Source organism: Leopardus geoffroyi, chromosome B4 (assembly GCF_018350155.1).
Source record: "Leopardus geoffroyi isolate Oge1 chromosome B4, O.geoffroyi_Oge1_pat1.0, whole genome shotgun sequence".
Taxonomy (NCBI): domain Eukaryota; kingdom Metazoa; phylum Chordata; class Mammalia; order Carnivora; family Felidae; genus Leopardus; species Leopardus geoffroyi.
This window is the reverse complement of record NC_059341.1, coordinates 114976669-115003580: the sequence shown is the minus strand read 5'-3', so window position 1 is coordinate 115003580 and position 26912 is coordinate 114976669. Positions and strand designations below refer to the sequence as shown.

The 26912-nt window shown below is 34.7% G+C and overlaps 1 protein-coding gene across 5 annotated transcripts in view; it reads left to right on the top strand.

Moving 5' to 3' along the window:
• EEA1 (early endosome antigen 1) overlaps positions 1-26620 on the top strand; it is a 114870-nt gene extending 88250 nt beyond the window's left edge. For all 5 annotated transcript variants that reach the window (XM_045463567.1, XM_045463565.1, XM_045463566.1 and 2 more), the window contains 11 exons: positions 1650-1980; positions 3071-3172; positions 4963-5157; positions 11116-11298; positions 16436-16621; positions 18292-18423; positions 19591-19776; positions 20728-20966; positions 21239-21359; positions 22190-22288; positions 22988-26620. In XM_045463567.1, coding sequence (XP_045319523.1) covers positions 1650-1980; positions 3071-3172; positions 4963-5157; positions 11116-11298; positions 16436-16621; positions 18292-18423; positions 19591-19776; positions 20728-20966; positions 21239-21359; positions 22190-22288; positions 22988-23110 — 1897 coding nt within the window. In that variant the 3' untranslated portion in view covers positions 23111-26620. The remainder of the gene's footprint in view (positions 1-1649; positions 1981-3070; positions 3173-4962; positions 5158-11115; positions 11299-16435; positions 16622-18291; positions 18424-19590; positions 19777-20727; positions 20967-21238; positions 21360-22189; positions 22289-22987) is intronic.
• Positions 26621-26912: the final 292 nt, after the last annotated feature.

The window sequence follows — 26912 nt, the reverse complement described above, 5'->3', positions numbered from 1 at the left end:
TTTTGTTCCCTTGACTTATTCATTCCAAGTAAAGTTGTTTAACCTTCTGTATCTTTGCCATTTTTTTCCCTCTGGTTGTTCTGTCAGTTTCTGAGAAGGGGTGTTAAAGTTTCCAACTATGATTGTGGATTTATTACTTTAGTACCCTTTTTAAAAATAAAGTTTTATAGTAACCATGAAAGCCTTTATTTCTGTTTTGCCTTCTTTGGTTTACATAATCTTATGATTTTATAATAATTATTTATGGGGAAGTTAAGTAGCATAGTAATATATATCAAGTCCTAATTTACGGTTGCTTGATAGGAATTATAACTATATTAAAAAGGTAAAATAATATTAATGTAATGACTTTTCTGATTGTTTTTAAATTTGTTTGTTTGTTTATTTATTTATTTATTTATTTATTTATTTATTTATTTATTTATTTAATTTATTTAGAGAGTGTGAACAGGAGTGGGATAAAGGGAGAGGGAGAAAGAGAATCTTAAGGAGGCTCCATGCCCAGCACGGAGCCTGATGTGGGCACAGTCTCATGACCAACCATGAGATCATGACCTGAGCTGAAATCAACAGTCTGTCACTTAATCGACTGAGCCACCCAGGTGCCCCAGTGTAATGACTTCTATTTATACCTTTGAAAATCAGTGAGGTGCAGTATCCTATGAATGCACCCAACTCCCATCTTTTCTAGCCACTTAGAAAGTAAAAGTAAGTTTCTGGGACTAAAAGTTGAAAATTTTCAAAGTGTAAATATTCTGGTATTGTATGAATACCCAACTCCACAAATATGTGGCTAGTACATCTTTTAACAACCTCTCTTTAGCATATTATTGAATTTATGCTGATTATAAAGCATCAGAAATAGTATGTATTCAAGAAATATTACTTTGCATCCAGTTTCATTTTCACTTTTAGAATTACCTTTAATGTGTTTTTCTTTTAGTGCATAATTTCACTGAATATGGTTCATAATTTTATTCATAATTTTATCAAAACAATAGAAGTTTTTAACTTTCTTGAAGCTATATTTTCATTTCCTTATTCTTACAGCTTTTTCATTCAGGTGTAGCAAATTTATGTTAAGGGACAAATGATAACAAGTTTCTTGAATAATCTGTTAGGCTCTAGGATTAAAGTAAATCTTTTTTCTCTGTGCTTCAGATGAAATTTGCCTTATTTTTTTCTGGGTTAATCATGTTTTGAAGTTTAATACCTAAAAGACAACATAATGTGTTGTATGTTTTCAAGGAATGAGGCAAAATTCTCTATATGCTTGGTGGCTAACACAGTGAGTAGGTTCTTTAAGGTACACGAAAAACTTTTCTGGCTATTGTAGATTAGAGGGTGTGCTATATGTTAGAAGGTCTGCTATATATACAGTTTGGGGGGGCATCTATTGCAATAGATAAGACTGGATTAAGTCAGGAGAATTGTTAGGTAGTCTTAGCTTTACCACTAACTTATTTGACTCAAAGAAAATCATCTCTGTTACATGATCAGATCACATTTAAGGTTTTTTCAGTTGTGTGGTTTTATGACATTAATTTATTTTTATTCTGAGCTACACAAGGAAGTTTCAAAACTCAATAATTATTAATTTTTCATGGTAAATTATGCATCGTTTAAAAAGTTGTTTCTTAAATATCTAGAGTATCCAGTACAAAGTTGGAACTACAGAAAAAATCTGAAGCTCTTGAAAATATTAAGCAAATGCTTACCAAGCAAGAGGAAGAAAAAAAAATCCTTGAACAAGAAATTGAAAATTTAAGTCAAGATGCAAAGATGCAGCACAAGGAATTGAATAACAAAATCCAAACAGCAGCAGCAGAACTGCAGAAATCGAAGATGGAGAAAGAAACTCTAATGACAGAGCTTTCTGCGGCCAAAGAGAATTTATCAAAAGTTTCTGATTCTTTGAAGAACTCCAAAAGTGAATTTGAAAAGGAAAACCAGAAAGGAAAAGCTGCTATATTAGATTTGGTTAGTTGTTTATGTTTACTTGGTTAGGTAGAAATGATTTTTATTTAAAACGTACTTTTGTTTCTGCTTAATTCACTGATGACTTTTTATCCTACATTTAAATGATTTTAATTCTTGCGAGGAAATGAACTGGGATTGCTTAACCTGAGAAAAAGATATTGGTGTTTGTGAGTATAATTTTCCAGAGGCCCAGGAAACTTTCAGTTGAATAAACAGTTTTTCTTTATTGCTGGTATGATGCTAGATTTGGGAGACTGCCTCCTGTTTGTCCTCAGAGAAATTTTCACAGAGAATACAGCTGCTGGTTCAGGCATTATTCACTTGCCTAAAAACCAGAAAAGGATCAGAAAGATCGTGACTTTTAATTCTGGCACTATAAACTTTCTACTTCTCGACTGAATATTCTAAAACTCTAGATAATACCATGCCTTGGAGATACCATAAAACACATTTAAACTATATGGAAAAAAAGTCACACAGTCTCAGGAAATTCTGAACGGGGAATGTATTCTCAGAAATACTTTAACCCAGAAAAACAGAGTAGCAGCAAAGGTAAAATTCTTTTGTTCTCAGTGTGAAGATCAGTGAAAGTGTTTAGTAGCATAAAAGATATATGGTATTAGTATGTTACTTTTATGTTTCTTTCTGTTTGGAGAAATCATCTCCTACATGTACATCTTCCCTCTTAAGTTATATGTGATTATTCCTTATTTATTCTTTTAATGCTTTCTTTCACAAAAAATTTCCTTTTTTCCATTTTCTTAAGGATTGTTATGCTTTTAAAATAGCATGACAAGTTAATTATAATTAATTATGTGATATAAAATGTGGATTCCAGAGAATTCCAGAGTATTCTGCTGATGATTGATGATAGAAGTTCTTAACCTTTTCCTGTCCCTCTACCTTTATTGCTGTAATATTTGCCAGTTTTATAACTGAAATGGATGATTCCATCCCATTCTAAACCATCAGTGATTCTGGTTTATTTCTATGTGTGGATCTTACTAAGTGTATAAATCAGAGTTCTTAAACCTACTACAAGTATCTTCTGCATAATGTAGTTTTTTGTTTGTTTGTTTGTTTGTTTTAGGAAAAAACTTGCAAAGAATTAAAGCATCAGCTTCAAGTACAGACAGAAAATGCACTTAAGCAACAGAATGAACTGAAAAAGTCACTTGAAAAAGAGAAGCAAGTAAGATTTTCTTTTTCTGTAACATAAAATATGTAAAGAATAATAAGTTCTATATTTACAAAATATTTTCACACTGATACTTAGATCAAAGGAGGTTTATTTCTCTGAAACATAATGGATCACAAAAAAATAGTGTAAAATTGTCATTTGCGTTCTACCTACTACTAAAAAGATTTAAGCTAGTTCATAATAAAAGACCCAAAATAAAGGATTATAATTAATAAAGTTAATTGAATCAACTTACTATAGAGTTATAATTAGATAACTTAGATTTGGGTACATTATTATGATTGAAAAAATATCTAGATAGGCTTTCAATAGAAATAACATTTTAAGGGCTGTTTATTTCATCGACATTTATATTTAATGGTATGTTAATGGTTGTATAACAACAGATTCTTTTATGGTTAATGCTTTTATTGCTGTCCATCAAAAACAAACCAGCAAATGAGTAAATAAATGGGTATAATATACAGCTGTTATTCTCTGCAGACCTACCTCTTGCGGTTAGAACCCAGGTATATAGTTTTTCTAGAGCTATGATTTGATAAAAGCAGCAAAACCTAGTCCTGAGAAATCTTTAATGTGATTATAGTCTGGTTGTTGATGGAAAGAAGACACCTGTGTTTTAGATGCCAGCCTTTAACTGGAAAAATTATGGTGACTTATTACCTGAGCTCTGAGTCCAGATTGTCCAGATTTATATCCTGCCTGTGCCATTTGCTTGTTATGCTGACTTGCCTTGCTTTAGGCACATTACTTAATTTCTCTGTGTTCCTGTTTCCTCAGCAGTAAAATGGGGCTAATAAGAGAATCTGTGCCATAGGGTTATTATAAGAGATAAATGGGTTAATATATTTCAAGGTCCATAGAACACTCAACAAAATAAGCAAATAAAAGCTCCAATGTTAGCTGTCAGTTTCTCATTGGTTATCATATTATAATCATCATTATTGTTACGCTACCCGTCTTCTGTTTTGCACAAAAATGCTTCCCTTTGTGTTGGAGATGAGCTGAAGCAACCATATGTAGCAGTGAAACTTTTCAAAATTAACTTCGAATATAGTCAAATGCTCAAATTAGGTTCATAATATGCATAAAACATGAAAACATGACTTTGGCTGGAAGGGTGGGAGATCATAGTGGTTCACGTTGACCACAGAGGAACCTCAGTGTGACTTTTTATAATACCTAATTTTGAACAGAAATAGATCCTAGTAGACTGTAAAAACAAAGTAATAGCACAATATGCCCCAGATCTCTAAATAAGGAAACTATTGAATGGTATAGTTTAGTGTCATCAGACAGATACTAAACATACTTGCGAAAAATGATTTTAGTTTTATCGTAGTTCATATGGAGCTGTTCTTTTTGGTTAACCATGGCCATCAGACTAAGTTAGCATTTTGAGAATATTCTTGAAAGTCAGTAGACATTCCAGCAATCTAAAGATTGATGTTGATATTCCTATTTCCTATGATACAAGGTAATAGCAGTTTCACTCATTTACAAGTTCTATCCAAATATATATTTACAAGTTAGAAAGGAAGGTAAGATTAAACAAATATTGACGATTAATCCAGCATGTCATCTAATAGCAAATAGTCTCAGTTATGAAAGCTCCGTGAGGGCAGGGATTTTTTCTTTTCTTTTTTTTTTTTTTTTGGTTACTGTTGATCTCCTATGGCCATCAGGGGAGTGGTGGTTTCTACCTGAGTAGTGCTTGGTGTGTAGTAGGTACTAAATGTGTCTTCATGGAATGAATGCTAAACAGATTTTATTTTCTTTAGACTTCTCATCAGTTGAACTTGGAACTCAGTTCAATGCAGGGACAAGTGGCACAGGCCCAGAATACTTTAAAACAAAAGGAAAAAGAAGAACAGCAACTTCAGGGGAACATAAATGAGCTAAAGCAATTGACTGAACAGAAGAAAAAGCAAATTGAAGCACTCCAAGGAGAAATTAAAATTGCTGTTTCACAGAAGGTAGTAATATGATATGTGTTTACTTTCTATGGGAAGACAGTCTTTGCAGTTAAGATAATATAACACAGATGAGTTGCAACAGGGAAAAATTTACATGTGCTCACAACTTTTTAAAGTATTTTCTAATGTATAAAAGCACTTAAACATGTAATTAAATAATATAAGTCTGGATTTCCATTCACTATAACTACGCTTTTAGATAATGTTTATTTAAAATTCTAGTACTAATGATTTGATAGACATAAATAACAATTAACATTTAATGAGATGGGAGTAATTTATATAACCTCTCTAGTGTATTAGAAAATTTTAAAGGAATTTAAAAATAAATTATCCTTACCAAGGGAAGATAAGAACAAAAACCACAAAATGGTATGCATTTAAAAAATTAAGGAATGTAGGTTTCATAGAGTTATAACTGTTTGATATTTTAAGTTACGTCTTTAATGGTTTCCATTTCTAAACTATTCTAATTTTTTATTAAGTATCTATTTTTTTATTCTTAAGTATGTTTTAATACTTGTCCACACCAAGAGTTGACAAAGTTGTATTATACTTAATATTTGAACAAAAAGCTTTTCCCTACTGTTGGTATGTGTATATCAGTTGGTCCATGGAAAAGAGAAAAGTGAAATCTCTATTATGTAGAACAAAGTATGTCATATCATTAAGAGTTGGCTATCATATTACTAGAGAAAATAAAATTAACCTTGCAAATAGGTAATTTATGTTGACCACTGTTTTTATAACCATTATTAATGCCACTTTACAAAAGAGTAATTTTCTAATAAACAAGAGTAGACAAATTTGCCTGTGCATTTTTGGTGTTACATATAATCCCAAGTCAGGATGTAATTATCACAGTGCATATTTTGTTGTATGATTTGATGTCTTGAGGTCATTCTTTTCTCCCAAATCTATTAGCCTCATATTCAGGTATTCCCCAAATCTTCATTTCTATAGCATCATAACTTCATGAATTAAAAAAAAAAAAAAAAAAGCCCAACTATTTTGAACACATTTTCTCTTGAATTATTCATTACAATATGATTTCTTTTAGATTTATGATTAATGTATGTGCCCATACTTTGTATGACTTTACTAGCTGACACCATAAGAATTATGAGATTTAAAGGAAATGTTTTTATTGATAGTTGTCTTAGTTTGGGTTGCTGTAACAAAAATATCATAGACTAGGTGGCTTAAACAGTAAATGTTTATTTCTCACAGTTCTGTAGGCTGGGCAGTCCAATATAAAGACACTGGCATATCCAGTGATATGAAGACCCATTTCCTGGCTTGTAGGTAGATGCTTTTTGCTGTAGCCTCATAAGGCTGAAAGAGAGATTATCTCTCTTGTGTTTCTTCTTATAAGGGTACTAATCCCATGTATGAGGGCTAATGACCTAAAGGTCCTACCTCCAGGAGCACCTGGGGGCTCAGTCACTTAAGCATCCGCCTCTTGATTTCATCTCAGGAAACCATGATCTCATGGTTCACGAGTCTGAGCACCACTTCTGGCTCTGCACTGACGGTGTGGAGCTTGCTTGGGATTCGCTCTCCCTTTGTCTGTCCCTCCCCCATCTGCATGTGTGTGCACTCGCATGTGTGTGCACTCACATGCGCGTGTGCTCTCTGTCTCTCAAAATAAATAAATAAACTTTAAAATATTTTTTTAAAAAAAGGTCCTATTTCCAAATATTATCACATTGTGGATCTAGGCTTCAATATGAACTTTTGGGGAGACACAAGCATTCAGCCATGGATATAGTTAATTTATGTTAGTGTATGGATGCTAAAATAAGGAGCACACTTTTTAAATTGGGGGGAATTTTGAATGGCTAGCCAGCCGCTATAAATTAGACTTTAAATTTAGAGTAACTAGGTGCCCCTGGGTGGCTTAGTCAGTTGAACATCTGACTCTTGATTTCAGCTCAGGTCATGATCTCACGATTCATGAGATCGAGCCCCATGTTGGGCTCTGCACTTTCAGTGCAGTGCTTGGGATTCTCTTTCCTTTCTCTCTACCCCTCCACTGCTTGTTCTTTCTCTCTCTCAAAATAAATAAAACTTAAAAAAATAAATTTAGACTAACTGGAGAATCACTGAAAGGCAAGTATTGTTTGGTTTTATTGAGAAGCAGTGTAGCATGGAAAGAAGGACATACGTTGTAGCTAGTCAGATCTGAGTTTAAGTTTCATGTGACACACCTTAGGGTTATGGTCACAGGGAAGTGGTTATCTTTCCGAGATAAATGAAATAGAATCATAGAGTTGTTGTAAAGATTGAGAAAATGTATTTAAAATGCCTACTACTGTGCCCAGTGCAGTAAAGCACAGTGGTTCTTGGCTATTAAGTGGAAATATAGCAAACTATGATCTAAGTGTGTCAGTGTGCATGGTCGACTATGCAGCGATGGTCTGTGACAGTTAATCACTGGCCCACAGTGAAATAGGAAAAACAAAGATAATGTTTAAATGGGTATAAATATGTGTGTGTGTACACTTATATAATGCGTGGCTACACACACGCGCACACACACACACACACACACACACACACACACACTTTGGAAATGATTGTTTGAGAGCCAAAGATCAAGAATTCTGCAAGTAGGTTATAAGTCATTGGCCCCTGCACCAACTTTATTTGGAATCTGTTATGGGAATTCAGAATGAATAAGATATGGCCCCCAACTCTCAATCAGTTTGTAATTTAATGAGGAAGTAGATATGTAAAGAGGAAAAGAAAAAAAAAAAACCCCTAATGTATAAAGGAGAATGAAACCAGAACTTAAACAGAAATAGAAAAATTAGAACTTAATGGAAATTTTGACTGGCTTTCTAGCCAGTGCAAACTAGCATTTGCACTGGGCCTTTGAAGATGATTATAATTGTGAAAGGTTAAACAAGAGGAATTTAGATATTTCAAGGAGATAAAACAATATTAGCAAAGTTTGCAAGACTTAGAAAATGTTGTTATAGAAGGTTAGCTGTTGGAGTACATGATAAGTGAAGAAGCGAGGGGAGAATAAGGCGAATAAGGGAGAATAAGAATCAGGTGAAGTCAGATCACAGTAGATGTTGTATAGTTGTTTCCATTTTACAATTTTAATATTGGAATATTAAAGACTTTTAAGAAGGGAGGAGTGTGATCAGACCTGTTTTAGAGCAAAAACTGGTCGGTTTGTGAAGGATGAATTGTAAATGACTGACCCTCCTGTATCCTTCTTTGGAAGTTTGGGTGTATGTCTGTTAAAGCAATTATCAAACTGCTGCATTGGTCTGGTTTTGTTTTTGTTTTAAATTGACTTCTCCACTAATAGATTTGAGTTTCTCAAAGTCAGAGAACTGTGTGTTTTGACAAGTAAGCCATTGATAATTTTTTTAAATGAATGAATCATCCTGTCAGAGTAAAGATAATGAAGGCTCAAGTATGAACCCAAAGGGCTTTTATGGTCATTACTGAGACTTTGCAGAGGGCTTAGTTGAGAGCCATGAAGGTGATGAAAGGGAAAGAAAACTAGATTTGCGGGGAGGAAAAAAAAAAGAAAAAATAGTATTCTATAAAAGAAAATATATAAGTGCAGTATAGTCCTCAAGATGAAGAAAGATGTACAGGAATTCTTCATCATGAAGAACCTAAATTGGAGGGAATGAAAAGGAGGTGACATGGGGTGTTCTGAGATAACATACAGGGAGATCAAACCCCCTTTCCTCCATCGGCAGTTAGCACACCTCCTGTCAACCTACCTCCTAACTCTATTGAATCCATTCCCTTTTCTCATTTCCCACTGTCACAGTCTTAGTCCAGGCCATTTTGTTCTCTTAACCAGGCTATTATAAGAGCTTCTTAAGAGTCATTCCAGGCTTTTCCACCTCCAATCTATTTGCATTCATTCCCTTAAGAAATATTACTAGGCACCTATATTATGCCATGGCACAGTTTCAGGTTCTGGAGATATAGTCATGAACAGATAAAGAACCTGTTCTTGTGGAGCTTACATTTTCCTGGGAAAGAAACTAAACAGGGTGATGGGAAAGACAGTGATGGGACTGAGTCCTGCTAAATGTTGGATGACCAAAGAAGCTTCCCTGAAGAGATTTGAGCTTGAAAGACAAGAGCTGTCCATACAAAGGTCCAAGGGGACAACTAGTGCAAAGACCTTAAGCTATGACAAACTTGGTATTTTCTAAAAACAGAAGACCAATGTAGGTTAAGTGTGGTGGGAAAGAGGAAGAGTAATATGAAATGAGCTCAGAGAAGTAAATAAGGGCCAAAGCATATGCATGAAGATTTATAGATTAGAAGGTAACAGAGAATAATATACTTTGTTCTAAGGATAATTAGAATCGATTGGAGAATTTTGAGCAGAAAATGGTGCAGTCTAACTACAGAGAGATAAAGGAGCAAGCAGAGAAGACATTGAAAAATGGTTGCAATAGTCCAGACAGTACATGATGATAGAATGAATTAAAGTGTTAGAAGTGGATGATTTGAAAATCTATTTTGGAAGTTTGGGTCATCAGGACTTGCTGATAGATTAGATGATGAGAGGTGATGGAAAGAGGAATCAAGAATAACTCTACAGGGGCATCTGGGTGGCTCAGTCGGTTGGGCAGCCGACTTTGGCCCAGGTCATGATCTCGCAACCTGTAGGTTCGAGCCCGCATGGGGCTCTGTGCTGACAGCTCAGAGCCTGGAGCCTGCCTGGAGCCTGCTTCGGATTCTGTGTTTCCCTTGCTCTCTGCCCCTCCCCCACTCACATTCTGTCTCTCTTTTTCTCTCTCTCAAAAATAAATCAACCTTAAAAAAAAAAAAAGAACTCTACATTTGTGGCTTGACCATATTTATTGGAGGAAAGAAGCTTTTTGATGAGCAGCCTTGCTGTCAGGAATCAAGAGTTCTGCTTGAGATAGATCTCTGTCAGTCACTGAGGTGGAGAGGTCAGGGAAGTACTCAGTTATAATGAGCCCAGAGTTCAGGCAGAGAGATCAGGGCTAGAGACACAAATTCTGGAGTCAGTTGTCAATAAATGATATTTAAAGCCATAGTTGAGTATAGTTGAGATCTTCTAGAGAGAGAGAGAGACTGTATATGGAATAAAAGAAGGTCAGAACCCTGGCATCCTACAATATTGAGAGGTTAAACAGAAGAAGAGGAGCTAGTAAAAAAATTTAAGAAGGGATGACCAATGAGATAGGTGCCCTGGAAACCAGGTTGAAGAATGTTTCTAGGAGGGAACATTATCAACTGTTTCAAGTACTGCTGGGAGGTGAAGTCAGCTGTGGACAAGGACATGAATAGTGGGTTTTGGAACAAAGGGGTCACTGGTCATTTAAACAGAAGTTGCATTGAGGTAGTGTATTTATTTTAAAAGCCAGTGCTTATTTTCATACTCTGCACACATATATTTTAATTATGTCATAATTTGCGTATATCTTCTGAGTCTTTGTAAAGACTAAAGACAAGTTTAGTGTTTAGAGGAGTCAGATCTTTGCAAGATTTCTTTTTCTGCCTTGTTGTTAATAAACACAATCTTGTAGAAATGTCCTAAGTTATTCTAGAATTTCAGGGAGTAGAACTGATGAACGCGGTAATGACTTTTTTATTTCTTTCCTATAGAAATTTCCCTTAGTTCAACCTTAAATTATATCATCTTCTAAAGCATCTAGCACTGTATCTTCCTTCAGAATGTGGTTGTTACTCTCAGTCTCCTGAGACATTGATACTTGGGACTATCCAGTAGAATGCTTTTTTTCTGTATGCAATGCTTTTTCATTTTTTGGTTTTTAAATGGGGACTTATTGGATTTTGTATTTTGTAAATCTCTTAAGTTTTTTAGGGCATAAATACAGTTTAATTTGTTCTCAGGGATCTTCTTGTGTGGAATTCATTTTGTATTTGTAACTGGTTTGTGATATGCATACTGTTCTAAATAACTATTGTGTGTTCCAGACAGAGCTTGAGAATAAATTACAGCAGCAGTCAACACAAGCAGCCCAGGAACTTGCAGCAGAGAAAGAGAAAATGTCAGTGTTACAAAATACCTATGAAAAAAGTCAGGAAAATCTAAAACAGCTTCAATCTGATTTCTATGGGAAGGAATCTGAACTTCTTGCCACAAGGCAAGATCTTAAGGTATAGTAAAATATATCATAAAAACATTAGGAAGTTGTTTATAGGCATTCATTAAATGGTTGATTTGAGACCAGATAGACAAGATAATGTTAGTATTTGTGGAATATCATGCTTGTTTTCTATTAAATTATTATTTTTGGAGTAATATGCTTTTTAATAATGAAATTGTTTTATATTATAACAAAATATGACATATGTTAAATATGGGCATTTAAAAATAACATCCATAACAGTAAAATTATTTGGAAATATACTAATTGCTACATTATTAGCTTATCTAAAGCTGTCTTCTTATAAATGTAAAAAGATAACTTTGACTTTAGTTTTTATGTTGGTCAGCTTTCCAAGACTACCAGAATGTTTAATGATTAAAATTAGGAGATTATAGCTCAAAGTAAACTTAACCTTAATCTAATTATCTAAACACTTTTGGGATGAGCACTGGGTGTTGTATGGAAACCAATTTGACAATAAATTTCATACATTAAAAAAAATAATTATCTAAACATATATTGTTTGTTCTTGACAAATCTATTTGATTAATGTATCATGTTTATTAAAATGAAGAATATGGAAAAAAGATAAATAATTTTTATGCAGTGTTATTAAAGTATGAGTTCCGTAAGATAAATGGAACGTTTGTGTTCTTTCCCACAAGATTCAGCTAGTTCTTTTCTTTTCTTTTCTTTCTTTCTTTTTTTTTTTTTTTTTTTTTTTTTTTTGTCATCATGAAATGTTATGCTTTTTGTTTCTTTCCTTTCTGGTTTCTTTTAATTTGTTAATTTAAAGTACATTATTGAAGAATTTTGTTGAATATCACAGGATATTTTTAGACAACATAAATATACTGTGTCTATATTTTATCATAGGCTGTTATAAGGAAGGCTTTCTGAAGGAGGTGGGACTTGAACAGGTGCTCAAGGATATATAGAATTTGAATATATAGAGAGTCCTGAGGAAGGTCATTTTACTCAGGGGCACATTTGAGAAAAGGTACTGCAGGGAATGAACAAAGGCAGGAGACAGTTACCAGTTGCTAGCATGCTGGTTTGTGTTTGGAGGATAAATTTGGAAAGATTGGGATCAAATTGTGAGGTTTCTTAGATGCGGAGCAAAGATGATTGGAGTTTATATTTGGGGATGGAGAGGGGGTGAAGAGTCTAAGCAGAGGAATAAAATGAAGAAGACAGTACTTTGGACAACTTAACCAGGAAGAGGTGTATAGATAGCTTGGTTTGGACCTGGGGAAACAAGACGTAGGAAGATTAGTGAAGAGGCTGTCTCCCTTCCTCCACAAATTCCATTAATCAAGGTGTGAATTGACTAGAACTGGGCTTAAAGTTCAGGAGGATGGAGCAGAAGAGATTAATGAGAGAGACAGGATGAAACAGGAGGGCTGGATGCAGACAGGCTGCAAGGGCACTGAGGGAACTAGGGGTGACTAATGATTTGACAAAGAAATAGGAAACTTGGGTCAAAAAATTTTCATGGTGCCCAGTTGTTATAAGAAAAAAAATACCACCTGACATTTAGAAAATGTCTTATTTGCTATGCTCCCTTAGTAGCTTTAAATTCTTTTTCTTTTTTTCTTTCTTTCTTTTTTTTTTTTTTTTCCCCCTTTAGAACACTATTAAAAGTCAGGGAAGGTCTGTGGAAGAGTTTGGGCTTTATTGTAAAAGCAGTAGGGAACCACAGAAAAGATTTGCTCAGATCTGTAGGTTGGGCCAGGGACTGGCTGAGAGTAAGGAGTGGATCATGGAGCAACAGGGCTGAGTGTAGAGACCAGAGAGGAGACAGCACTTGGTCCAGGTGCACACGATGGCGGTGTGGGCAGTAACAGTAAGGATGGGGAATATGGATGGGTTAGAAGGGTGTTTAGCTGATCAAGGAGAGGAAACTTAATGATTGATTGTACAAGTCCTATAGAAATCACACTTTTTTTTCATACAGATACAGTATTTACCCAAGAGCATTACATGGTGACAGGACTTAGATCTTTGATCAATATTCTTTCATTAAGCCAACAATGGTTTTTATTATGCTCGAAAGCTATGTTGTATACTAATAACTTTATACATGAAAACAAATCAAAGGCATGGAGAAAAAAGAGAAGGGCAGAGAGTCAAGCCTGCTGAGGAGTTTTCCAATTGTTAAGAAGCATGGCTAGGTCCTCTATTCCAAAGCCTCCTTTTGCAGACAAGACTGAGTGAGGCCTGGCGTGGTTTGTGACAGACCCAGAATTGCACAATAACAGAACCATGATTAGACCTCAGTTCTTGTGATTCACAGCCCTTTACTCTTTTATCATCACTAGGATTTTTAAATATGAAATAGAGGGGCGCCTGGGTGGCGCAGTCGGTTAAGCGTCCGACTTCAGCCAGGTCACGAGCAGTCGGTTAAGCGTCCGACTTCAGCCAGGTCACGATCTCGCGGTCCGTGAGTTCAAGCCCCGCGTCGGGCTCTGGGCTGATGGCTCAGAGCCTGGAGCCTGTTTCCGATTCTGTGTCTCCCTCTCTCTCTGCCCCTCCCCCGTTCATGCTCTGTCTCTCTCTGTCCCCAAAATAAATAAACGTTGAAATAAATAAATAAATAAATAAATAAATAAATAAGAAATAGAATATTGCTAAATTCTATTATTAATGTTTCCAAAATGAGAAGTATCTGAATTACTTAGGAAGCTAAAAAAAAGAAGTAAATTCCTCGAGAACTTGAAATGATGTTTATGGACCAGAATAAGAGATGGTTATCAGCCATTATTTTTCTTTTGCTTCAGTGATGAATGATCTTGTTGCATGTGAGAGAGAAGGGGAGAGGTTGAGAACTTTGTAGCATGACACCTACCTAAGTCAAGGCTGCCATCTGTGGGCTGACATTGTACATCTAGATACCAGTAGAATGGAAAACAGGCTGGTCTGATCCATGCTTTTAGCCCCATCTGCTGGATTATTTATGAAATACTTATGTTTGTTGACTGTATATTTCCAAACGGCTGTGCTGTGTGCTATTCTTTGCTGTCGAAGAAAGGTAGAAGTGGAATGTAACTGTACATTTTGCACCCTGAGTAAAGTGAAAATTCTAGGATAATAAGTTTAGAATTAAATATAAATCTTTATACTATTCCTTATATCATTTAATCAGACATCAAGAAAATAATAAACATTTTAAAAGTTTATTTTGAAAGAAGAGTAAAATTGTGGAGCAGACAAAAAACAATAGCTACCAGAAAACACTGCAGAAATTTCTTTTTTAGCTACACTGCTGTAATTTGATTGTGGTATTCAGGGTCAAGATTGGTAGTTGATCTACTCAGGGATTTGCTTGTTCCAGTGGGAGTCAATGGGTTAAAGATAGGCCCACAAAACTGTTGAATGGGAGACGGGAGTTCCCCAAAGGAAGATATGCTGAGTAGGTGAAAATAAAATGGCCTATAACAAGAAAGATAAAAGGAATATTTAAAATACATGGCAGTGTATCACTGAATGGCATTGACAAATATTCAGAGACAAGGTAGAGCAGTATGTCAGCATAGCCCAGATTTTGAGCTTGACTTTAAAGATTTAGTCATTGGGTCTTGGGAGTTTAAAATTTTATTGAGTATTATTTAAACCATGGGCAGGTTGGAATTCTTGTGGTCAGAGATTGGGGGAGCTGTTAATTTCAGGCTCTAGCAAGCCTTGGTGTTCTTTAGTATTAGATCAGGACCTCTGTTACCTGATAATAATTGCTATAGACCGTATGGGCTAGGCTTTGTCAAATTTTATTATCTTTATTTGAAATCACTCTCACCCTTTGTGATGCTTATGTCAGTTCCCACATGTACCATGGAGCCTTACATAAACACATTTCAGGGAAAGTTCTCGCACTCGCTGTTTTTCTGTGCGTTTGGCATTATAGCAAGTGCTCTTCTGCTACGTAGAGCTTCCATTTTATGTGGTGGTTCTGTTTTTCGGGCTACATAGCCAGCTTCTTTAAGTTAAGGACTGTCTTTTACCTTACCAGTATACTCAGTTAATGGCTAACAGCTTGGTTAGTAAAGGACTAGATGACTTTAGGATTCTTTAAAAAGAAGCCTTGGGATTTTTAGTGTTCTCTAGAAGCCACTGGAAATCAAACTTCATTGATATCAGAAAGACTTCAGAACTGGGTTTATTTGTAAGGAATAAACTGTCTCTTTAGGGAACCTTGAGAAACCCCTTAAATACAGTCTTCATTTAAAAAGTATTTGTTTATTTCTTTTCCATTGGATGCTTACTATAGTCAAGCCTAGCCAGCAGGGATCCTTCCCAAATTAGATCTTCTCCCTCCTTTTCAAAGGAACTGTATCTCCAGAATAAGAAAGATTAACTTCTTCCAAATGGTAGAAGAGCATCGTGGAGTTCATTGCCTTCCCTTCTGATTCTTTGCAGTTGCAGCTGAGAGTGGCAAGGTCCCTGCCAGTTTCCACTACTCACCTGTTACCATATCTACCCCAGTCTGAAATCTAAGGGGCCACAAAGCTTGCCCTTTTCATAAGCTTTGGCTTCTCAAAATATCTGGGCTTTAGAACAGTCAGTAACTGTGGGCATTGTTAACTGACAACACTGTTTCTGCCACATCGATGGGAAGTGAAGAGGATGGGGTGATGGCCTTCTCAGAAACAGAACCCCATGTATCTGGTTGACTTTCTTCTTTTGGTTCACTTGATCAGGTTTGCAGATGTGAAATACAGTTGTTGGTTTTTGTTTTTTGTTTTTTTCCCAAGACAAAAACTATTTATTGAGGATTTCAGCATGTCAAGGGGCATATATGTATATATTTTCATATATTACAAGTGTGTTCGATAAGATCCCTTTTTATTTGATATTCCTTAATATCACTTAGCTAGTAGTACTTACTATTTCTAGAGGTTTTGGAATTGCTTCAGTTTTATTAAATATCTTACACTAAAATGTTTTTCATAGGCAAGAGAGTTAATGGTCTAGTGTCCTTTCTCTTTTACATGATATTACTAAAGGGCATAACAAGCTATCCTTTTATAGTATATTTCTTTCTACTATACTTACGCTGTTATGTTTGTGTTGAAATTTGCTAAAAACAACAAAAAAAGACATACAATAATTTGGGGAAATTGGTTTTTTGTTTGTTTGTTTTTTGTAAGTCTGTAGAAGAGAAGCTTTCTCTAGCACAGGAGGACTTGATTTCAAACAGAAATCAAATTGGAAACCAAAATAAATTAATTCAAGAACTGAAGAGTTCCACGGCTACGTTGGAGCAGGATTTAGCAAAGAAAGAGCAACAGTTGAAGGAGCAGTGTAAAACGCTACAAGATATTAAAAAAGAAAAGGTATTTCATTTTCTGACTGAATCTAGAATCTGAGAGTTGCCGTATCTTTAGAAATCATCTAGTCAAACCTCTTCTCCGATATGGGCATCACTTCACTTCAATAGCTCTCCTTAGATGGACTTCTAGTTTCTGATACAACACCGTGGTAATTGGAATGTTAATGCCGGGAAGTACTTCTTAACAGCCCCCTTGTCATTTCTACTCATTTTTCTTACTGCTCTTTTTAGTTTTATAAACAAATCTTTTTCACATTGTAGACCCCTGGTTATTTAGAAACAGGTATCATAGCCCCACCACTATTATATAATATTCTTTAGATGTGTGAATGAGATTAAAAGATCTAGAAATACTTCTTATGCTTATAATTCTTTTTTTTAATTATTATTATTATTATTACTACTTTTTTTTTTTTTTTTTTTTTTTTTTTTTAGCAATTTCTACACCCAACATGGGGCTTAAACTCACAATCCCCAGATCGAAAGTCTCATGCTGTTTCAACTGAGCCAGCCAGGCTCCTCTTATTCTTACAATTCTTAAAATTTAGAGCCAGCTTTTTCTTAGGGAAATGGGAGTGTATTTTACATAAATGATGCTGAGTTATACGGTTGAAAGCCTTGGGACCTGGGTCACTCAGTTGGTTAAGCGTCTGACTCTTGATTTTGGCTCAGGGCATGATCTCCCTGTTTGTGAGCTTGAGCCCCATGATGCTAACAGTGCAGAGCCTGCTTGGGATTCTGTCTCCCCCTCTCTCTGCCCATTCCCCATTCTCGTTCTCTCTCTCTCTCTCTCTCTCTCTTTGTCTCTCAAAATAAATAAAAGTAAACTTAAAAAAAATAAAGTTAAAGCCTTGTATTATAAGACCACTATGTTTAAAAGTTAAGATGCTATATGAAAGAGAAATTCAGATTCTAGGAAGCACTTTATTTTTGGTTTCATGGTTGAAATATATTTCCATTAGCTGATAGGATATTATTCTGAAGTATACAATTCCAGAAGTTTGTGGTGTATCTTAATTGTGCAATTCCTGAAAGTCTTTTTAGTTAAAAAAAATTAAGGGATGTTTTTGTGGGGAGGTAGAGGTATTGAAGCTGGTATGATATTCATGATTTGTGTCTTGGGTTTAGAAAATTCTGGGAGAACTATAGTTTCATAGGCCTTTGTTGCAAGGGCTTTAGCTCAGTCAGAACTGTTGTAATTTTGACTATATCTCTAATAGATTATTTCACTTCTCCAAACCTTTATTCTCTAAACCTTTGTTCCTTATCACATGAGGATTAAAAAGAGCTATTTATATTTAGTATTGATATTAAATTAGGTAATATGTCACACTACTAGCTAGGCGCCTTAAATAAAGGCATTGATAGTAATAATAGTAATAATGATAATAGCATTAAGAATAAGAACGATAGGCTAAATTTTATAGTGTTCTTTCCTTGCTTAGACACTATTTATTTCACAGTATTAACAGTAACTAATGCTTATGAAGCTCTTATTAGTTGTTCACATTGTGTAAATAAGGACACAGAGGCAAGTGAAGGTAAGTAGTTTGCTCACGTTAACTTAGGTAGAAAGGGGCAGAGACCATGTCATGCCCAGTAGCAGTTATTCTCATGACATTAGTTTTAAGCTAAGTATTTACTTAAAATTATTTTTAAATTATTTTTCTACAGTCACTGAAAGAAAAAGAACTAGTAAATGAAAAGTCTAAATTGGCAGAGATAGAGGAAATTAAGTGTAGACAGGAAAAAGAAATTGCTAAATTGAGTGAAGAACTCAAGTCTCACAAGCAAGAAAGCATAAAGGTATGTTAAGATAATCATTGTCCCTCCTTCTATCCTGTATTATTGTCATTTAAATAAAAAATATGTATATACATCTTACTGAGAATCTACTATGTGCTAGACGCAGTTTTGTTGTTTTGACAAATACTCTTGCTCTCATCCCTGTGTTGTGTGTTATCCATATACATGTGTTGAAACTATGTTCCTTTTGTTTGCAGATTAGTGAATAAAGCAAAGTAGGTCTAAAAGTTTAGATTTGTTGAGATGATAATCAACAGAGCTGTTGATTTAGAAAATTGTGCCTATGTTGGGGCGCCTGGGTGGCTCAGTCGGTTAAGTGTCCGACTTCGGCTCAGGTCTTGATCTCAGGGTTCATGGGTTTGAGCCCCGCCTTGGGCTCTGTGCTGACAGCTCAGAGTCTGGAGCCTACTTTGGATTCTGTGTCCCTGCCTCTCTCTGCCCCTACCCCATTCGTGCTCTGTCTCTCTCTGTCTCTCCAAAAATAAATGTTAAAAAAAATTAAAATTATGCCTATGTTTAGAATTAAGATTTTTAGGGGATTCTGGTGTTCCAGTTGTTTTTCTTCCTAAAATCTTTTAATACTCTGTTTGGAACATCTTTCCTGTCATAAGTGTACCTAGGGTGCCAGCTGAAGAAACTAATTGTCTGTCATTTGCTTTGTAAAAATGTTATTCATTTTCTCAAAGGTTAGATTCTCTCTTGAATGCTCTCAATAACACCTTTTATGTCTATCAGTATACTTCCCATTTTGCTTTATAATTTATTACCTCTTTATGCTATTATATTCTTACACACTGTGACTTCCTTAAAGCAGGTAATGTATATAATCTTTATCTGCATCCTTAAAACCTAACACAGTGTGTGATGCCTCAGTGGTGACCAATAAATGCTTGCTAAGTGAGAAAAGGGAAAATAAGGGGTAGAGGTTCTTCACATAATTTCATCAAAACGTGCATGTAAAGTGTCACTTGAGTTTAAATGATTGTTGAGCAGGAAATAAATAATCTTGCGTCTTTTTAACCAGTTGTTTGAAATACTGAACTTTAAGAATCTCACAAGAGAAGAGGCTAAAACTCTTTTATATTGTTAGGATAAGTTGTATAAATTTCAGCTACATTTTGAAATATTCACTGTAAAGGATGATTTAGTTCTGGCCTTTTTCAATAGGAGGTAACAAATCTCAAGGATGCCAAACAGCTTTTGATTCAGCAGAAACTCGAGCTTCAAGGGAAAGTAGATTCCCTGAAGGCAACCCTTGACCAGGAGAAGAGAAACCAGCAAATGCTAAAAGAGCAGGTGAAAAAGGAAGAAGAAGAACTAAAGAAAGAGTTTACTGAGAAGGAGGCTAAACTGGTCAGTAAGTTAATGGTGGGGAGTGTGTTTTGTAATTGATTTTGTAAGTCAATCCAGTCAGAGAGGATTTTTCTACTTGGAAGTTAGGATTTAAGTGCTCTTACCTAGCATTTTACTTTTTGATTGAGAAAGGAGATCTGATTTGTTTAAATAGCTGATATGTGATTGGAAATATTTTAGTCTGTAATTATATTTTGGTTTAGAGAAGTGAAAATTCAATGAAACATAACTCATAAAAAATAAACACACTTTTAGTGCCAGAAAAACAAACAAATCCACAGCTATGTAGATTGAGGTAAATGGCATGAATGCTGATGATGTTAAACTCATTTGTTTGGTCGAAGTGAGTGTTGATAAGGGAGAACGGAAACTTCAGTGTGGAATTTTGATGACCAAAGTCTACTTTTCCTTCCCTAAATTGTGCATGCCAAAATGGGAAGCATCTGGATTTCCTCTGTTGAATTAAGTCCAAATATCCCCACATAACTTGAGGGCTGAATGTTTTAGTTGAAGATTTGCGATTTCAAGTTCACACAGTGAGTTGAATGGCTTGGAATTGTTTTTTTGGCAGGTTGATAGAAGAAGAGGTACATGTGGATTTTGAGACTGAAAATGCCAGCTTTGTGTCCAGGGCACCTTGCTATCCCTAACTATGTGTTCTTCCCCTGTTCTAGTGAGGAAAACGAAAACCTCAAATTGCTGTATGTTAGTGGTTCTTCTTAGAGGCTTGCTGACTCTCATTTCAGCATTATGGCCTTTGAGCCAGTTCAGATTACACAGATGTTTGTGGAATCAATTGTATTAGTATGAGATGAGTACATTCTCCTGCCTTCTTTCCTGAAGAAGTAGTATTACTTATGTTGCCAGTATTTTAAGTTCAATAGCTAACTTAAATTTATTTTGCATTACTTTAGGAATAGGTTTTTTCCTCACTGTTCTTCCTTTTCTCAGCATTCCGAAATAAAAGAAAAAGAAATAGGAATGAAGAAGCATGAAGAAAATGAAGCTAAACTTACCATGCAGATTACAGCATTAAATGAAAACTTGGGCACCGTAAAGAAGGAGTGGCAGTCTAGTCAACGTAGAGTCAGCGAGCTCGAGAAACAGACGGACGACTTACGGGGTGAAATTGCAGTATTAGAAGCCACAGTTCAGAATAATCAGGATGAAAGGAGAGCACTACTAGAAAGGTGATTGATGTCTAGTAAAATTAGTGTGTTTCCATTCTAAGTGACAAGAAGATTGTCTTTTTTCACATTTTTTTAAATAGAAGAGTCTTGAGAAGAGTACATTGGTCCCGCAGGTATTTATGCAGCCATTTAAAAACTTACTCTTAAAACGATCAGATAGTTGAAATTAAAGTATTATATTTGAGGTTACGAAGTAGTTTCTTATCTCTGTTCTAGAAGGATCTTTGATAATTTTTTTAAAAAATTAATGATTGCTTTGCAATCTGTTCTAGATGTCTTAAAGGAGAAGGTGAAATAGAAAAGCTTCAAACCAAAGTACTAGAATTGCAAAGAAAGCTGGATAATACAACCGCAGCGGTGCAGGAGCTGGGCAGAGAAAATCAATCCCTTCAAGTAAGTCATCTGGTAATGTGAGGCTGTTTTTCAGTCTGGAGTTAACTCTTAGTGAAAGCATATTTGCAATCTTTTTTGTTTTTTGTTTTTTGTTTTGAGAGAGAGAGAACCTGAGTAAGGGAGGGGCAGAGAGAGAAGGGGGAGACAGGATCCCAAGCAGGCTCCATGCCATCAGTGCAGAGCCCGACATGGGGTTGATCTCACAGATGGCAAGAACATGACCTGAGCCAAAACCAAGTGTCGGATGTTTAACCACCTGAGCCACCCAGAAACCCCAGCGTATTTTCAATCTTTAAAAAAAATCTCCTGTATTTAATAAATAACTTTTAAATGGTTACTATCTGTATAGCAGTATTGTAGGTGTTATGGATAGTTGAATAAAAGTGATAAAGAATTAATCTGAGAGACCCCAGGGATCAGTTAGAAAGCCTTGTCATTCACGAATTGGCAGCTCTGGGAAAATTGAGGAACATCAAGGAACAGACGAGCTGCTATGTGTTGAAGAAGTGATCTGAATATGTGCTCAGGGTACTTAGGAAGGATTGATCATTAGGGTTAGAAGGGATGGGAAATCACCAAAGATTAGAAATTGCCGGTGCCTTTGAGGGTAAAAATTTGACTTAATTTGTCATTCAGACTTAAGAGTGTAGCAGCTTTTGACAATGGAAGCCAACCAAAGTATTTCTGATTTTTAAAATTTTATCCCATGGTGCCTATAAGTCTAAATTTTGAGAAACTTGGGCACCAATTAGAAATTATCCATCATTCTTTAAAATGTTGAGTATTATAATGTATGGACACCCCCCCTTTTTTTTTTTTCTTTTTGATAGATCAAACACACGCAAGCGTTAAATAGGAAGTGGGCAGAAGACAATGAAGTACAAAACTGCATGGCCTGTGGGAAAGGCTTTTCAGTAACAGTGAGACGGGTAAATGATTTTGTTCATATTGCTGTGGTTCTGGATTTTATTTCTCAGTATCAATGTTTTAACCATCAAAATCTTGTATTTGACAGATTTAAAATTTTTTTCTATTTATTGGTTAACTTTACAACTACATAGAATAATTAAATTTTATGCAGTCTAGTTTCTGGTCAGCATATGTATTTTTAGTTTTAAGTATTGTCCTTGCCTTCCTACTCAGTTACTCTCTGGAATAGTCATTTTCTGAACCACTGGGCCATATGTTTAGTCATTATGTGTTTAACTCATATGTTTTAGTCATTATTGGGTTATTTTAAAGAAAAAGCAGAGATGAAAAAAATATTTATTGTGAATAATACCATGTGAAGTTTATATTCCTATTGAAGAAATTATGCCTGAAACACTTGGCAAATAGAAATGGTTTTCAGCTGGTCAAGGTGGTTTATTATCACTTTTTAAGAATGTTCTTTTGAGGTTCTTTTGAGAATTCTTGATGAATTTTATATCAGATGTTTGGCACAGTATCTGAGAAATAGAAAGCATTCAAATTAAGATTAAATTGACATGTTGAAATATTATTAAATAATACACTAATCCCTTGAAAGTTACTATACATTCACAGTGCAGTTTGCAGTATTCTTATATCTCATCATGCTTTTGGTGTAGTTTTTATGCTTGAAATTGTTTAATTTTTGTCATTTACAGCATCACTGCAGACAATGTGGAAATATCTTCTGTGCTGAGTGTTCGGCCAAAAATGCCTTAACTCCATCTTCTAAGAAGCCTGTTCGTGTCTGTGATGCATGTTTCAATGACTTGCAAGGATAATGGGTTATCACAACTTCAGAATAGTATTACACTAACATTAGATTTTTAATAAATGCACTTAATAGAGGTCTTGGACTACTATTTGATTTGGACAGTGGTTGCAATATTAGACCAAATTAGAATTCATATATTTTGGAATGTTATCAATATCAAGTAAAACTCTTCTATTTTTGTGAGACTTGGGCTCATCTTTCATTACTTTTTTCCATTTAACCCCTGGAACAGCTTTCATGCCAAGTTTAGAATTAGCCAATGAAATGTAAATAAACTTTGGACAGAAAATAGCAATGTATTTTTTTAAATATAATTTCATTGTTCACAAATGACATGAATATACGCTTCCATAGCTTACTTTTTTCTCCCAAATTTAGTATACAAAAATGTACATGGGTGATGTTATCACATCATATATGTTGCACAATAGCACATTATATTATTATTATATTAGATACTCTCTTGGTGAAGTCATGCACAGAACTATAAAACTTTCTTTTTTTCTTATATATAGGTCCATAGCTCAGTTGCATTGTTATGTTATAAATTTACTACTCATGTGTTCTAAGTACAGTTTATGTTGAAATATGTACTAACCATGAATTTGAACATGGTTTTTGTTTTAACAATATTGATTAAATTCTCTTGGGTAGATTTTATGAAAACCTCTGTAAAATCAGTTTGCTTACTTTATGGTTATCCTGGGGTTGTATTTTAAAGATTAGGGTTAATTTTTCTTTGTCTTTTTCTATCTCATGTTTAAACTCTCACATACTGTTAAGAATTCTATAAAACTACCCACCCTCACCCCCCAGCTGGAGGATGAATCGTAAAAATTGTATAATGGTTCTATTGTCAGTTTCTTGTAAGTAGGAAGGTTTTGGAGATTAGCCTTTATGTTATACCCTCGGATTGTCTCTCCAGCATTTTGGGAATCTGAGTTTGCTTTTTTAATGGATCTATTTTTCCCTTTATTTGGTTTAACCTTTCGAACCGTGGCTCAGCTTCACTGTAATAGTTTTATAATTTTGCATCTTAAAGCAAGTAACTGATATTGCTCTTGTCTTATCTGTGAAAACAAATACACGTGGGAAGGAGACATTAAATATTCGACTTTACATCTTCTTACCTAATAGGGAAACATTTTTGAAAGTTATGAAGTTGACTTAAATTTAAAATGGTTATGAATTTGGGGTTCCATATTAACTGGTAAATCTTTTCACTTTGCAAAAATACTGCTATGAAATTGCTTTAAAGTAACAGCTGGAGAATAGAATATCACCAAAAACAAATATATTTCGGAATCCCAAAGTTATAATCAGAACTGAAACAGAATGGCTAATTAAGGGTAATTAAAAGTTAGCTTATTTGTATGCTGAACAATGGAATTGAACTTTAATTTATCATAGTCTTCTTAATTTGGGAAACATCTGTAGAGAGGTCATTAATATTGGTTTATTCTTTCTAGAGAAAAAATATAAAGTTATACATTTGTGCAGTGTAATCATCTGGTAATAATAAGGAAGAATGGGAGTTAATATTTCGTTTGCAATAGTCTATAATATACACTTGCTTTCAAATATCATGCCGAAATAAAGTTATCGTGTTTATGCTTTACCTGTAACATCGATAAATGAAGAGATTGTCATATTCATTTAATTATTTTACAAAACTCAGTTAAGTAAATCCTGCTGTCAGTAGCTAAGGACCCTGATGGTGTCCCTAGACTAGGATAGACATACATCCTTGAGCATACATAAAGAAGAAATACAATGACTCTTTATTAAAAACAACAGCTGGACGATATAAATTGAGCTAAAATTATTTATGCATTTTCATATGCTTATAAATCCTTTCAAAGAGTCTTAATTCTACACTTTAAATATAAGGAAGTTAATATGAAATTTAGAAATTTTCTATGTTGGAAAAATAGATATTCACAGTACCTTTTTTTTTTTTTTTTTTTTTTAAGATAGTAAAACTTCATGAGGATTCTAGGTTAGAATATTTGTTCACTTCATCTCCTAACTGGGTGCGCTGAAGGCCTTTTCCCGTCTTATCCACCCACCCACATATTCACCAAAAAAAATGTCGGGAGGGCAACAAACAAAATTGTATGTGTTTGAGTAATCACTAGTTTTCATCTAGCTAAATCTCATTTTATAGGTCCTGAATAATTTACCATAGGCTACTACACTAATGCTATCAGAAATGAACCTTTTTTGTGTGTGTGCTTATTAACTCTCACTAATTTAATGTGTTTTTAAAGAAAACAAAAAGGGTTTTCTTTTTCTTTTAACTAAAAAGTCATCTTCTGAGTTCTTACTGGCTCTACATTTTAGATGTTTGCTGGTACTATTTGTCAGTGAGTTAGGGGTGGCACGTCCCAGCTCTTGGCTCTAATGCGAAGCCTGTTGGCATCACATGTTAGTAAATTCCAAACCCCAGCATAGAAATGTGAATTAAAATCAAGTTTTGCTGGGTTAGAGTACAATAAAGTATACCTACAGATTTTTTTTTTTAATAGGAAGAAGACAAAGCTGCTGGTGTAGGATTAGTTCATTTTGAAGAAAAAAGAGGGAAACACAAAGACCTCAATGCAGTGTACAAATAACATTTTGTTCAACTACCTCTTAATGTGGAATTAGCTAGTTTGATAGTTTCCTCACAGTAATGTTAAATAGTAACTGCCAAATTTGTTAGTTTCCCATCTCTCTTAGAAAGGCTTTGGATTATTTTATAGTTTTGAGAACTTTGAAGCCACTTTTTTTTAACTTTGCATTTGCATAAAAATGTTTAGCTTCTAAGTGGAGAGCAAATTATGATCATATATTTTGATATTCATGACCTATTTGACTATAGCAATTTTTTTTAATGCACTTTGGCTATAAAACCATGGATGATTTGATCCATAAGAGTTAAATGTGCCATCAATTTAGTATTCCTAGACATGAGCTTGATGAATGGCATTCTGTAATTATAATGTGCCACACATTATCGTGTCTTAATTGCCCTTTGCCTGAATTTTAATGATCAATTTGTTATTGTTGCAGATGTGAATATTGTGCATAAACTTACTAAATTTATGTAAAATTGTATAAAATAGAATTGGAAATAGCTAAGTTCTTTCTGTGTAGAAGTAATGAATTTATTGTAACATGATGCAGTTATGTATATGACATTCTGTACTTCCTTGAACTGGATCATATATTCATAGTTTCTATAGAAACTTTTGCATGAATATTTTCTCATTTAGGTTTTGGATTCATTGTTTGTATTGTGTTTACTACTTGTGATCATGTAGTTGTGCCTTATTTTGTGAGAGAGTTTAGCTCAGTAAATACTGTAATTTCTAAACTCAGTGAGTGGAAGGTTATCGATTATAAATGTAACTGATAAATTACACAACAGCATTTAAATCTGTATAAAGAAAAATGGAAGGATCCTTCTTGAATTGTTGATTTTGTTTTTTTTAATTTGTTAAAGATGATATTAAAAAACCATTTCTTTCTAGTAGATGTATTCTGTGACTGTAAATTATTTTTTTCTATTAAAAAAAAAAAAGTACATGGGGCGCCTGGGTGGCTCAGTTGGTTGAGCGTCCAACTCTTGATTTTGGCTCAGGTCATGATCCCAGGGTCATGGGATCAAGCCCCGCACCGGACTCCTCACCGAGTGTGAAGCCTGCTTGAGATTCTCTCTCTCCCCCCACCCCTCTCTCCGGCTCGTGCACGCCCTCTCTGTCTCTCAAATAAGAATAAATGAAAAGAATACAAAATATTAACCATTTTGTACTTATTTACAGATT